The sequence below is a fragment of the Aphidius gifuensis genome, linkage group LG1 (assembly GCF_014905175.1).
Source record: "Aphidius gifuensis isolate YNYX2018 linkage group LG1, ASM1490517v1, whole genome shotgun sequence".
In the NCBI taxonomy this organism is placed as follows: domain Eukaryota; kingdom Metazoa; phylum Arthropoda; class Insecta; order Hymenoptera; family Braconidae; genus Aphidius; species Aphidius gifuensis.
The window spans coordinates 5,754,085-5,767,761 of NC_057788.1; the positions used below are offsets into that span (position 1 = coordinate 5,754,085).

The 13,677-nt window shown below is 25.8% G+C and overlaps 2 protein-coding genes across 15 annotated transcripts in view; one reads left to right on the plus strand and one right to left on the minus strand.

Moving 5' to 3' along the window:
- LOC122861208 (protein numb) overlaps window positions 1-9,819 on the plus strand; it is a 29,261-nt gene extending 19,442 nt beyond the window's left edge. For 2 of the 3 annotated variants that reach the window (XM_044165442.1, XM_044165440.1), the window contains exons 2-8: window positions 1,909-2,073; window positions 2,209-2,280; window positions 2,413-2,631; window positions 2,796-3,231; window positions 3,323-3,346; window positions 3,444-3,614; window positions 3,688-9,819. In XM_044165442.1, coding sequence (XP_044021377.1) covers window positions 1,936-2,073; window positions 2,209-2,280; window positions 2,413-2,631; window positions 2,796-3,231; window positions 3,323-3,346; window positions 3,444-3,614; window positions 3,688-4,562 — 1,935 coding nt within the window. In that variant the 5' untranslated portion in view covers window positions 1,909-1,935 and the 3' untranslated portion in view covers window positions 4,563-9,819. The remainder of the gene's footprint in view (window positions 1-1,908; window positions 2,074-2,208; window positions 2,281-2,412; window positions 2,632-2,795; window positions 3,232-3,322; window positions 3,347-3,443; window positions 3,615-3,687) is intronic. The other variant, XM_044165441.1, reaches the window with a different exon arrangement.
- LOC122861210 (CUGBP Elav-like family member 2) overlaps window positions 8,596-13,677 on the minus strand; it is an 83,857-nt gene continuing 78,775 nt past the window's right edge. For 2 of the 12 annotated variants that reach the window (XM_044165443.1, XM_044165455.1), the window contains 9 exons: window positions 13,345-13,630; window positions 12,963-13,061; window positions 12,848-12,889; window positions 12,635-12,664; window positions 12,331-12,453; window positions 12,200-12,247; window positions 11,519-11,770; window positions 11,211-11,362; window positions 8,596-10,289 (listed from right to left, as the gene is read on the minus strand). In XM_044165443.1, coding sequence (XP_044021378.1) covers window positions 11,235-11,362; window positions 11,519-11,770; window positions 12,200-12,247; window positions 12,331-12,453; window positions 12,635-12,664; window positions 12,848-12,889; window positions 12,963-13,061; window positions 13,345-13,630 — 1,008 coding nt within the window. In that variant the 3' untranslated portion in view covers window positions 8,596-10,289; window positions 11,211-11,234. The remainder of the gene's footprint in view (window positions 10,290-11,210; window positions 11,363-11,518; window positions 11,771-12,199; window positions 12,248-12,330; window positions 12,454-12,634; window positions 12,665-12,847; window positions 12,890-12,962; window positions 13,062-13,344; window positions 13,631-13,677) is intronic. The other 10 variants (XM_044165447.1, XM_044165446.1, XM_044165444.1 and 7 more) reach the window with 10 other exon arrangements.

Here is a 13,677-nt window from a genome sequence, read left to right on the forward strand (position 1 = left end):
TTTCCATCACTCAATTCTTTTTTTAAAATTTTTTAAACGAAAGAAAATATCTACCAAGTTGCAGCTGTAATAAATTTTGATTTTGGAAATTATTATTTTTCAATAAAATGATGAGGAGAGAATTTTTAGTGAATGACTTCAGGTCCGGCCTTATATTTCCGAATTCTTTGTCGCATTAGTCATCATTGTTAGGTCAGTCATCATCATCGTTGACTAATCAACATACTCATAGGCCATCCCATTTTATTCATTTTTAAAAAAATTTAGTATTTAAATATCAAGAGACTCGATTATGTGTCTCGCCTCGAAATTTTTGTGTAAAACATATTTGCATATAAACTAGGTACATGAACTTTAATTCAGGGTTCCATGACGTCATTATTTATTAAAAGTTTTATACCTCAAAAATTGTCAATTGAAAAAAAATAATAAAAAGCTAAAAATACTTTTATTATAAATTTCATGGCTTTTTTTTTTAACAAGCCCATCCGTGATTAGGTCGAGTGAATAGAAAAACAGTTAGCCAGGTACAAGTACAAGTCTCAAGTAAAACAGAAATATTTAGTCAAAAAGTGTTACGTTTTTGCTTCGTCAAGTTGGTACAGTAGTTTCTCGCGCACTCGACAATGAGTCATAAGCAAATTAAATTTTTAATTCTTTTTTCTTGATGCATTGAGAGGGAGAGACAGAGAATGAGAAAGAGAGACAGTCAGGAACTCCCTGTACTGATGATTCATAAATATATTTTTTTCAAGTACCACTTCCACCAACAACAGCAGCAGCATTGATGAGTGGATTATGTTTCATCACACCAGTCCAAAAGTTTATCATGCATATTGTCATTATCGATAATCACTGAGCCATTTGTTCAACACTTTCAGGGACTCATTTCAATGAGACATTATTACAAACACTTGTATACAAATTTATAATGATACATTAGACAAATAAAATATATATCCGGTTAGGCTTTCACTATTTAAACCCTATTCTACAAACAATAATACAATAAAATTAAAAAAACTTATATTTTCTTTATTGACATTGAATTTTCATGTATGAAATTTTTTTGTATCATTGAAAATATTTAAATGCACGTGTAGTACTAAATGAAGATCACACGTGACCACTCTAGTATCAAGTATAATCCAGTGATCCGATTATGCAACAATTTATACGATCATTTTTAAATGTTTTTTTTTGATTTTATAAAATTTTTTTTATTTGTCTGTTTTTTGACATTGTCTTCAAAGCACATGTTGAGAATATAAAATTTTTTATTAAATTTCCTATTAACAATAAAAAAAGTTTTACAAAAAATATATAAAACTTGATAAATTTATTTTTCAAGTTTTTAATTTATTTATATTTATCATGTTGAAATTATTATGATTATGTTAATAGTATTTGAAGTCGTTTAATATTTGTCTTGAGTAAAAAAAAATTATAATTTGACAATTGAGAGAGGGTAATGGGGAGAAGAATATTAAGGAGGCCTTAGAGACGTTTTTCACCCTGGGTCTTGTAAAGATTGGGGTAATACGCAACCAAGAATAAAACGATAAACCGAGAGAGGGAGAAGAAAGAGGGGGATAAATATATCGTCAACGAATTAAACAGGGGGGAAACCCAAGGGGTGCGTTATTTTTTTTTTTTTTAATATAAAAGAGTCTTTGGGAACTGGCTTCAAGATTCGATCACAGGCTTTTCGACTGCAAATTTTTCATCTCTTTACCTTTATGTCCCCCTATATCTTTTTATATTTATTTCTATTATTTAAAGTTAAAAAAAAAACCCTTGTGAGAAGAAAATAAAAAAGATATGAAATTTGTAAATATTATTTATCGATTGCAATCGATGGTTATATATTTTATTAATTGATTATTGTAAATTTTTTTTTCGTTACAGAAACGTGAAAGATCACCTGGTAAACGAATGGATCGTTTAAGACGAAGTTTCAGGGATAGTTTTAGAAGGAGAAAAGACACACATGTACCAGAATCAAGTAAACCACATCAATGGCATGCTGATGAAAATGCTGTAAAATCAGCAACATGTGCATTTCACGTCAAGGTAATAATAATTTAATTTAATTATTTTCAATTTGGTTAATATTTTTTTTTTTTTTATCCTTAATTTCTCCACTTATTTCCTCCTTAAATATGAATATATTTAATAACAGTGTTTTATATTATTTTTTCCATACAGTATTTGGGATGTGTGGAGGTTTTCGAATCGAGGGGAATGCAGGTGTGCGAAGAAGCACTGAAAGTTCTACGGGTAAGAATAATGAAAAAATAAAAAGAAAAAAACCATTCAATTTCACAATAATTTGCTGGCAATATTGAGTTCATGTGAAAATTGATAATATCATTATTATGGTTGCTAAAATAAATTAATTAATTTATGTAGAATTCACGAAGAAGACCAGTAAGAGCTGTACTTCATGTATCGGGTGATGGTTTACGAGTTGTTGAGGATGAAACAAAGGGTCTTATTGTCGATCAAACTATTGAAAAAGTATCATTTTGTGCACCAGATAGAAATCATGATAAAGGATTTAGTTATATATGCAGAGATGGTACAACAAGAAGGTGGATGTGTCATGGTTTTTTGGCACTTAAAGAATCGGTCAGTTGATTTATTTTTTCTGCATGAAAAAATAAAAATATATATGTTTCTATATAATTTTGAAATGAAAAAATATTCCATGATAATGTTGACGTCATTGCAGATAGAATATTTATTTTCCTTTTATTTTTTAAATATAAAATTTGTCATTATTAATATTTCAGGGAGAAAGGCTGAGTCATGCTGTGGGATGTGCATTTGCTGCTTGTTTAGAACGCAAGCAACGTAGAGATAAAGAATGTGGTGTTACAATGACATTTGATTCAAAAACATCAACATTTACAAGAAGTGGAAGTTTTAGACAGCCAAGTTTAACTGAAAGATTACAAGATACACGTGAACGTGCAATTGATGTACCACCAATAAAACAAGTACATAATCCATTTGCAATTGAAAGACCACATGCAACCCCATCGATGCTGGAACGTCAGGGTTCATTTCGTGGTTTTAATCAACTTAATCAAGCATCACCATTTAAACGTCAGCTTAGTCTTCGAATAAATGATCTTCCAAGTAATTTGGAACGTACACGTAGTCATAGTCTTGAACCAACAGATAATTCACGTTTACCACAAGGATTATCATACATTAAACCACCAGGTAAATTTAAAAAAAATTCAAAAACAAAGTTTAAACATCTTCATAGACTTTTAAGAATTATAATAATAATAATATATTTATTTTTTCGAAGCAAACTATTATGGATATGGCGAAGGTCGTTACTCCTTTTACGCCAATTGATGTTTAATTATTATTATTATTTTAATTAAGTTTAATTATATTTTATAATTAATTTTATGCAAATTTTTCAGTGAGTCCAATACCGGAAATATCACCAAGTGGACATGACAGTGTATCTGCAATGTGCCAACAACTATCACGTGGATTATCTCTTTTATCTAAAACAGATGATTTTGTACCAATTCCATCAGTATCAGCAAATAACAATGTCACCAAACAATTATTTCCAAATACAATTCATGGTAAATTAATTTAATATAATACATATTATATTTATTTATTTTTATATTAAATATTTACAATTTTATTTTACAGAAATGACAAACAGTAATTCACTTGATGATATTCAAATGCACAGTGGATTAACTAGTTTAAATAATAACAATAATAATATTAATAATAATAACAATAAAAATAATATAAAAAATGTAAATAATAATAATAATGATGATGATAATGAAGAGCGTAATAATAATTTAAATACAACATCACAAGTTGAAGTAACATGGCAAGATTCGAAATCTCCAGTATTAACAAAAAATATTAAATTAACACCAGTTATGGATAAACGTAATTTATTTGTAACAACAACAACACCACCAACAACAACAACAATAACAACAACAACACCAACACCAAATTCAATGAGAAAATCATTGAATAATACAATTGTTGGTGGTGGTTATGCAACACCGACAATTGGTGGACCAGCATTTAGTACAACATCATCAACATCATCATTAAATAGTAGTCGTTCACCAATGCAAATATCACCAAATATAACTGGTTCAACGACAATGAATAAAAACACATTGTCTGATGTTAATAATATTGATAAATTAATTGCTAATACAGAACATATTTATTCAACAAATTTACCAAAACCAGAACAATGGCTTGGTAGTATAACTGGTTCAGTTGGACCATCACCAACACCGCCAACATCATCATCACCAACTCCATCATTAACATCAATAACACAAACACCAATAAGAAAACCACCACCACCACTTCATGCACGTACAAATTCACTTGGTTCATCTATTAATAGTGCAACAAATGGTGCTCGTCCAACTGATCCATTTGATGCTGAATGGGCTGAAATTGCTGCTAGAAATTTACGTCAATCTAATGCAACAAATCCATTCATTGTATCAAATACAACACAGGCCTTTCAGGTGCAATTGTAGCGTCAATAATTTTTAAATAGCATTGATTATTTTTACTAAAAAAAAAAAAAAACAATTTAATATACTTAAAAAATTGATGTATTAACTATTTTTAAATTATTTTAAAGAAACACAAATTTTAATTAATTAATAATATTAATTTGAGAACAAAAAGTTATATGAAAGAAAAAAAAAAGAATCAAACTTAAAAAAATATGGCACAAATGTGGTTAAATAAATTTGAACTAGTCCTTAGACGAAAAAAACAATATTAAAAATTAAAAAAAAAAAAGAAAACATAAAGATAATAATAAATAATAAATGAGCAAAGCTACTTAAATGCCATAAAATTAAAAATAAGTAAGCTATTTTAATTTATTTTTATTGCTGTAATATCTTTTCTTTGCAGATAATTTGTTGCTCATAAAAAAATTATTATAAATTAAATTATTGAATGTATATAAAAAAAATTGTGACCAACTGCTTTAATATATTACTGCACTTAATACGCCGCATTTATATAATGATAATAATGTTAAATAATATGTCGTATAACGAAATGAAAACAAATTGATGAACATTCAGGGCCGGGACATTTTACTTTTTTTTACAAAATAATAATTGGCAATGTGTGTTGTCAATAAATCATTCTATGTTGGTCACTATTAATCTACAAAAAATTAAAACTGATGATGTACTTAGGCTTCCTTTGATGTTGATCCGCAAAATAAATAAATTGATGTGAACAATGTAATAGGTAACTCATACGAATGTGATGGATTAACGTATGAAAAGATGAGAAGATACTCAATTTAATCGACAAAATAGTTATTATACAATGCAGTATTTCATTGGGTCGTTTCGATACGAGTATCTTATTTTATTAAACGTTGAGCTGATTGTTATATTTAATAAAAGAAAATAAATAAATATATAAATAAATTAATATTAATTAACAACATTGCATCGTAGTATAAAACAGTATTGCGTTATGCAGCTTTGTACCTCGACAAAATCAAACAAAAAACAAAGCACAAAATAAAACAAAAATGTACTAGCGTTGCACTTAATTTGACGATTATTTTAAAATATAAATTAACTAATCAAAATGATAATTCACAATATATATTAGATAAAAAAAAAAAAGACAAAAATTTTTACTGTTTATTGTGAAATGATTGTTAATTTTTTTTAAATTAAATTTTTAATTAAAAATATATAAATATAAATTAATTGAAAAATTTGGAAACGATTTAAAAATTGTATTTTTTATTATTATTATATTTTTTATTTTTTTTTTCTTTCTAGATTCAATTTTTATCGATTCCTTATTTTTCTTATGTAAATAGAGTAGTTAATTAATTATTATAATTCATTGTAAATTATCGGGTGGAGAATATGATTGAGAAAGAGATAAAAAAAATTAGGAAAAAGTTAAATTAACGTTGATAGAAGATTGAAGATTTATTTGATAAAATGTATTTTGTAAAAATGTAGATTTGGTACTTAACTAACTTTTACGTTTTCACTTGATTATTATTTTTTGGTTACGTATAATATGTTCGTATTTTGGTGTCTACGAAAATATGTATATATATAAATATAATAATTTATCTAATGGTGTTGGAATATATTTTCAAATTCTGTACAAATTTTTATTCATTAAATGTAATTTACAATATCAATTTACTCATTATGTTCTAATTATTATTTTATTTTTCTTTTAAAAACCATTATTTAATTATTAATGTGTAAATTTTATTGGCCAGTGTGAAAGATAATTAATTACGGTTATTATATCGCAGTGATAACATATAATTGATTGTCAATATATGGTTGATAATACATATAAAATTTGTTGTAATTATTGAAAAATTGAAAAAGGAAAATAAAAAAAAATTACAAATTGATAAAATTGGATTACACGATATTTTTATTATTTAATTTTTATAAGATATATTAGGTATGGAAAAAAAGCGTTTTAAAACAATAAATACCTCTTTGCTCACAGGATTATATAGAACAGGCAAAGGGGTATTTTTATTCATTTCTAGTTCACCTCTTCTGTTACCTGTTCTCTTGATATTGCAAAATCAAATTTTACTTTTGTGAAATCATATAGAAAAAAAATAGAGGGCAGACTAATTTTTTCACAGGATTATAGAACAGGCAAAGAGGTATTTTTATTCATTTCTAGTTTATCTCTTCTGTTACCTGCTCTCCTGATATTTCAAAAATAAATTTTATTTTCGTAAAATCAATTAAAAAAAAAATAGAGGGCAGAATAATTTTTTCACAGGATTATAGAACAGTTGAAGAGGTATTTTATTTCATTTCTACTTAACCTCCTCTCTTACCTGTTCTCCTGATATTTCAAAAATAAATTTTATTTTCGTGAAATCAATTAGAAAAAAAATAGAGGGCAGATTAATTTTTTCACAGGATTATAAAACAGTTGAAGAGGTATTTTATTTCATTTCTAGTTCACCTCTTAACTTACCTGTTCTCCTGATATTTCAAAAATAAATTTTATTTTCGTGAAATCATATAGAAAAAAAATAGAGGGCAGATTAATTTTTTCACAGGATTATAGAACAGGCAAAGAGGTATTTTATTTTATTTCTAGTTCACCTCTTCTCTTCCCTGTTCTTCTGATATTTCAAAAATAAATTTTATTTCTTTGAAAGAAAATAGAAAAAATTAAAAAAAAAAAAAATACTGTATAATCAGGATTATAGAATGAGACAAGAGGTACAATTTTACAATTCATAGTTCACCTCCAGCCATTCCTGTTTCTTAGATATGTCTTGACTCTTGAGATCAACAACTCTTGCTGAAAGCATGTTTCCAAATGCTACTATTGTCGATGCGAGATAAACATCTGTAAATTATTGTTGCAAATTATAGATGAACAAATTACATCCATCTTTAATTTGTTTGCTACAAGTGTTGATAAATAAAAATATTATTGTACAATTGTATAAAACACTTGAACTAAAACTTTTAATTCTATTAATTTCCAAAATATTATTTATTAATTTTTTTCAATTAACCACAGCGCATACACACACATACACATACACACTTTTTCATTCACATGACAATTCTTTTTCATTTTTGTGTTTACATTATCAATATTTGTTTTTTGCATTTAAACATTATTATATTTATTATTCTATATTTTTTTGGCTACATTGATAATTTATTTTTTTTTATATATAAAGTTTTGTTTATTTTTTTTTTCTGTTATTTTCGTTATTATATTTCATTAATTTGCATATCAATTATCTCGATTCACTTATGTTTCTGCTATGCATTTTCTCCAATATCACTTGTCACCACATTGTGACATGCACACAAATGATTCATCTATTCTCTCATTGCAATTTATCAAATATTTATATTCTCACAAACGAGATATAAATAATAAAAAGAAATAATAATAATAAGTTTATAACAATCAATGGTTGTTGCATTTTATTAAATAACAAATTTACTAATGTCAAATAAAATTGTAAATTGCAAATAAAAAAACAAAGAAAAATAATAATAATTAATAAAAAGCCAACAAAATAAATATAGTTATTTTTCTTTTTTTATCTTATGTAGTTTGATTTGAAAAAAAAAAAAAAAAAAATATTAATATTATGAATTAAGATTTATTATAAGTACTTGATAAAACATAAAACAATTGCGTTTAATAGTTAACAAAATTGCATTTTATACAATAAGTATTAACAATAATTTAAAAAAAAAAAAAAAAAGAAAACAAATTGTGATGACTGCACATATTTAATAATAATATATTTAAATATGTCTGTGCGTGTAAATTGCGTGCTTGACTCTTTTTTATTTGTAAATTAATGGCATGTCTCATTTATTTTTAATTAAAAAAATATTGTTTTCTTTTTTTTTTTTATGTTTTTTTTTACATAGCATTGAATTGTAAGTACATTTGTTAATAATTCTTAAGAAGAGACACGTCTTTGGTATCTTACTCTCAGAGTCTTTTTATAACAATATTTAAAAAAAAAAAAAAGAAAAAAAAAAGTGCAATGACTCCAAAAAAAAAAAATTGAACTAGCTGAACTTTAAACAGTTCTTTGACTGATACTTGACAAATATGTTTATATGCATGACACGTACAAAGACGGTAACTTGAGAAAAAAAAAAATTAAAAAAAAAAAAAAGAACAATGTCAATAAACAAATTCTTTTTTGCTTCTCCTTAAAAATTAAACATCAGCATTTGGCGTATATATTTATAAAAATATATATTATTTATAAAAAAAAAAAAAAATAATATTAAATGAACATAAATAAGAGTAGAACAATATTGTACGAGCAAATATAAGAAGAAAAAAAAGCGAGGAAAAATCGTGAGGCGGTTCGTCGATCAACTTTTCTTTAAGTTGTATATACTAGGTAAATAAGTGGTTTTTTATTTTTTAAAATTTATTTACTAATAAGTAAAGGCGATCAACGTTGCAGGCATCCTCTTCGATCGTCCATCGTGTACAAATATTTTTTTAAACGTGAATGCAAGTGTACGTGTGTGTTTTAAAAAAAAAAAAATTGTTTAATTGAAAATGGATAATAATAATGGAAAAGGAGTATTAATTTTTGTATAAAAAATTAAAGGATAAATGACAAGGATGTGTACTTAAATTGCAAAACAATCGAAAAAAAAAAAAAAACAAAATGAATAATTTGAAGCATTTGCAGTTATACTTTTTTAGACTCATTCAATGAGTACATTATTAACTATGAAAAACATAATAAAAACAAAAAGAAAAAAAAATTAAATATCTATAAACAACGAAAAAAAGAAAAAAACTAATTTCATTTTTCATCTGCACATTATTTAAATAGCATTTTATGCTTTTAAAAAAAAAACGAAAAAAAAAAAACTGTTTTTCGTGCAAGAAAAATTGAAAAATAATTGACAAATTTTTTTTTTGTTTTCCATACATAAAAAAAAAAAAAAAAAATTTGATAAAAATAAACGTCAGTCAAAGACATATGATACATACATGTCATTCAATATATACCAATATTTTTTTTTCACTTTTTGTCCATTTTTGAAACCACATGATTTTAATGATGCGGTTTAAAATTTTTAATACATGATCATATTTTTATTTTTTTTAATCCATATTTACCCTCGAACATATAATAATATATACACATAAATTCGCGTCGACTAAATGTTCAGCGTTTAATTCCCTCCTAGCAACCCCTTAATAAAAAAAAAAAAAAAAAAAAATCCCTTTATTTCTCGATGAATTTTAAATCAAAATCAATTCTCATTTGAGCACGTAAAAATAAAAAATTGATGTATAAAATTTGTCAATATCAAAGTCAGTAAAAATTATCATGCTAGCTTTGATATATAAAAAAAAAAATACTAATAACATCAATAAATAATCATAACAAAAAAAAAAAAAAAAATTTTTAAAGGGTAGTTTTGCCAAGTACATGATCGAGGTTGTTTTTGAGGAAAATTATTATTGAAAATGGATGGTATTTTAATGAAAAGGATGTAAGGCAATGTTTTTTTATATTTTTTTTGTGTTTTTTTAGATATTTTTTGATGTGTGTAAAGGATTATAGAGGTGATTGTGGTAGAAGTTGCATAACAGGCACCGACAAAACACAGAGACTGATTGAGTCGTGACTGAATTGAGACAGACATGGCACGGCGACTCCAGTTGATAAAGTATACAGTCACAATGTCACAGACCACCTGCTGGCACACAAACAAACACACAGACATGTTAGTCACCACCACACCGAATAAACGAAAAGCCCGACGATGTAAATCCGTGCCTCTCTTATTAAATTGAACTTTTTTGTATACATATACTCTTGTGCTTTTTTTTATACGTTCAATTAATTTATTGTGTTTTTAAAAAACAAAAAAGAAAACAAAGTAAGTAATAAATAAATTAGAGAAGACATTTAAGCAGGGAATAATTATTTAAGCTCATTTAAATTTGACAGGCACTGAATCACAACGTCGATTTTGTACACAAAATTCGTGAGGATCTTCTTTTTTTTTTTTTTCTTTGTTTGTTAACATAGTGTGAAATATATTGAAAAAAAAATATATTCATATATAATGAATGATCCAACGAATTTGTTACTATTGGCAAAAAAAAAAAAAATATTTTGTTTTGATGGTGGACTTGATATAATGAACCACCACAATAATGATGCATATTTTTTCTAGTTAGTAAATATTATATCATCTACAAAATTTATGTATTCTAATAAAGCCTATTAGCATTGAATTTGATTACTCATTGTTATTATTAAATGAAAAAAAATAATAATTGCAAAACTTTTTCATCACTTCTGTGTGATGTATTTTAACCGGCTTGTTAATTATTTGACGTTCAATTAAATGTAAATTATTCAACATTATTTTAGAAAATAAAAAATGATAAAAAATAAAATTGAATATAAATTAGACAGTCTTTTTGTTGAGTTCAATCACGAAAAATTATTCGATTTTATCACAGATAATTTAAGAGTAAAAAAAATATAAAATCATTGAATTAAAAAAATAGTAAAATGACTAGAAAAATATTTAAAATAATACTCGGATTTGTTTTTCCTATTTTTGTTTTTGCATATATACGTTGTAAAAAAAAAAAAAAAATTCTACCTATTGATAATGCAGCTCATTGGTTTAAAAGAGCTTTGAAGCCTCTTTAGCTCTTTTGTGTTCCACCTTCAGTCGTTTAGCTCCTATGTGAAAGCCATTCATAGTTTGAATCGCACTTGCTGCACTCGAGGGATTGTCATAGGATACAAAACCTAAAAAATATTTCATTATCATAAACAATAGAATTAATTTAATTAAATATAAAAAAATACATTAATGAAAATAATAATTCTCGAGAAATTGTATTAAATTAATTTCTTGATTAAACAAACAGAAAAATAAATTGAAAAAAACTTTTGTTAACTTACCAAAACACCTGCTCATGTTTGTCTTAAGATCAACGACAACTTTTGCTGAAAGCATATTTCCAAATGGTACAAATGTCGATGCAAGATCAACATCTGTAAATTCTTGTGGCAAATGATAAATGAATAAATTACATCCGTCAGGACCCTCAATTTGTTTACCAGCAGCATTTGATATCATAGCTTGCTGATGTGCTGCAAGTGTTGCACTAGCAATGGCTGATGTATTACCCGATGTTGTCAAAGTTGGAAATCCTGAAAGGAAAAATAAATCAATAAAGAATAAAAATAAAAAATAAAATTAATCAAATTTATACAGGCAATGTTGATTCAAATAAATCAGCATGACAATCAATGGCATTCATCCAAAATGTTTTCACCTGCTTTCGGCATATCATTTTCACTCTGCAGTTGGTAACAATTTGGATTAATGCCAGACATGAATACTTGGTGGAAAATTTAATTGCCAAGCAATTCTATGAACGTCGACGCAACACTTATAATAACCATTTTCACTATTAATCTTTCATCCGTCTAACGAGTTATTTAATATCAAGTAAATATAATTTAATAAATCATAATACAAATTATTGATATTATAAAAAAAATATATATAAAAATAGCAGAAATAAAAAAAAAAAAAAACTATCAATGGCTTGTAATATTATTATTATCATTACTTACTATGTAATTCTTTTTTTTCCACTGTGACTGTTGTTTTTCCAATGAGTGCTTAATGCATATGATTTATTTTAAATGTTAGATGATTATAACAATTATTTATAAAACAATAATAATATTTGCAATTAAATTACCTGCATATTGTTGTAAACTTGAGTAGGCACTTGTCAATGAGTCTTGAAGACCACTCAAAGGTGAACCAGTCAATGAATTTAACGTCAATGATGTCACTGGATTGAAACCATTACCAGTATTCCCTGAAACAATTGAATTAAAATTTTTATTTATAATATGTTATAAACAAAACAAAAGTATATATATATTGCAGTAATATTATCATGCTTTTTCTCGAAGCAGAAGCAACATTCAAAACACGTAGCAAAAGTTATTTAACGTTTTCTTTTTTTTTTTTTTCTCTAATGCAATCAGCAAGCTCACCTGTGCATCCTGTTTTTCCAAGAAGGGCAGCTTTTAAAAGAAAAAAAAAAAAAAAGAAAATAAAGCAAATTCAATATAAGTTAAATTTTTTTATATAAAAAAATAATTTAATTTTATTAAAAATCATGTTATTATTTTAATAAAAATATATATTTAGGTTTATGAATTTTTTTAGTAATTGTTAATACTGTACCAGGCAATAGCGACACTTACATAGAGACATACCTGCCGTTGTATTTGCTAAACCACTCAGTGCTATAAATAAAATAATAAAAAAAAATTATTTATTGATGAAAAAATGAAATTTAATTAAAATTATAATATTAACCATTTTGTGATACTTGAAGATTTCCATTAGCACCAGTCATTGCAGCAAGTGTGACTAAATCCTGCATGCTCATTGGAGATACAGTTGCACCAGCGTTTGCTAAACAGCCAAAAAAAAAAAAAAAAAAAACAAATAAATAACAATATTAATAATTAAATAAAATACTAAAGTTTGTTTTCTTTTTTTTTTTTTAAAAAAAACAAGTATTATCATGAGGTGAGTACAAGTGTTAGTGTCCTTCACAATTACTAGTCTTGTTTTTTGAAGGAATATAAAAGTTATAAACAATTCAATTATTTATTGTTGCTGTTAATATTATTTGATTTAATAGTTTTTTATTTTTCATTAGGAAGACAGTAAATTAATGATGGACACTACTAACCGTACTCACCGGTTGTTGTATTACCGAGTGAAGCAAGTGTTGCAAGTCCAGGAAGATTGGCAGAATTTATTTCAGGTGAATTAGATACATTGGGTGCTGTTACAGCTTGACTAGCATTTGCTGCACTCAAACCAAGGTGTTGCTGAAGTAGCAATTGATGCTGTACATTTGTTAATGCATTTGTGGCATTTGTATTATTGGTAACTGGAGTTGTTGCATTTGAATTTGCTTGCAATTGTTGTAGCAATTGTAATGATGTCGTTGGTGACATACTGTGTGTTTCATTCTAAATTTTAATTGAAAAATATTTAAATTTATTTTTCTATTTTTCAT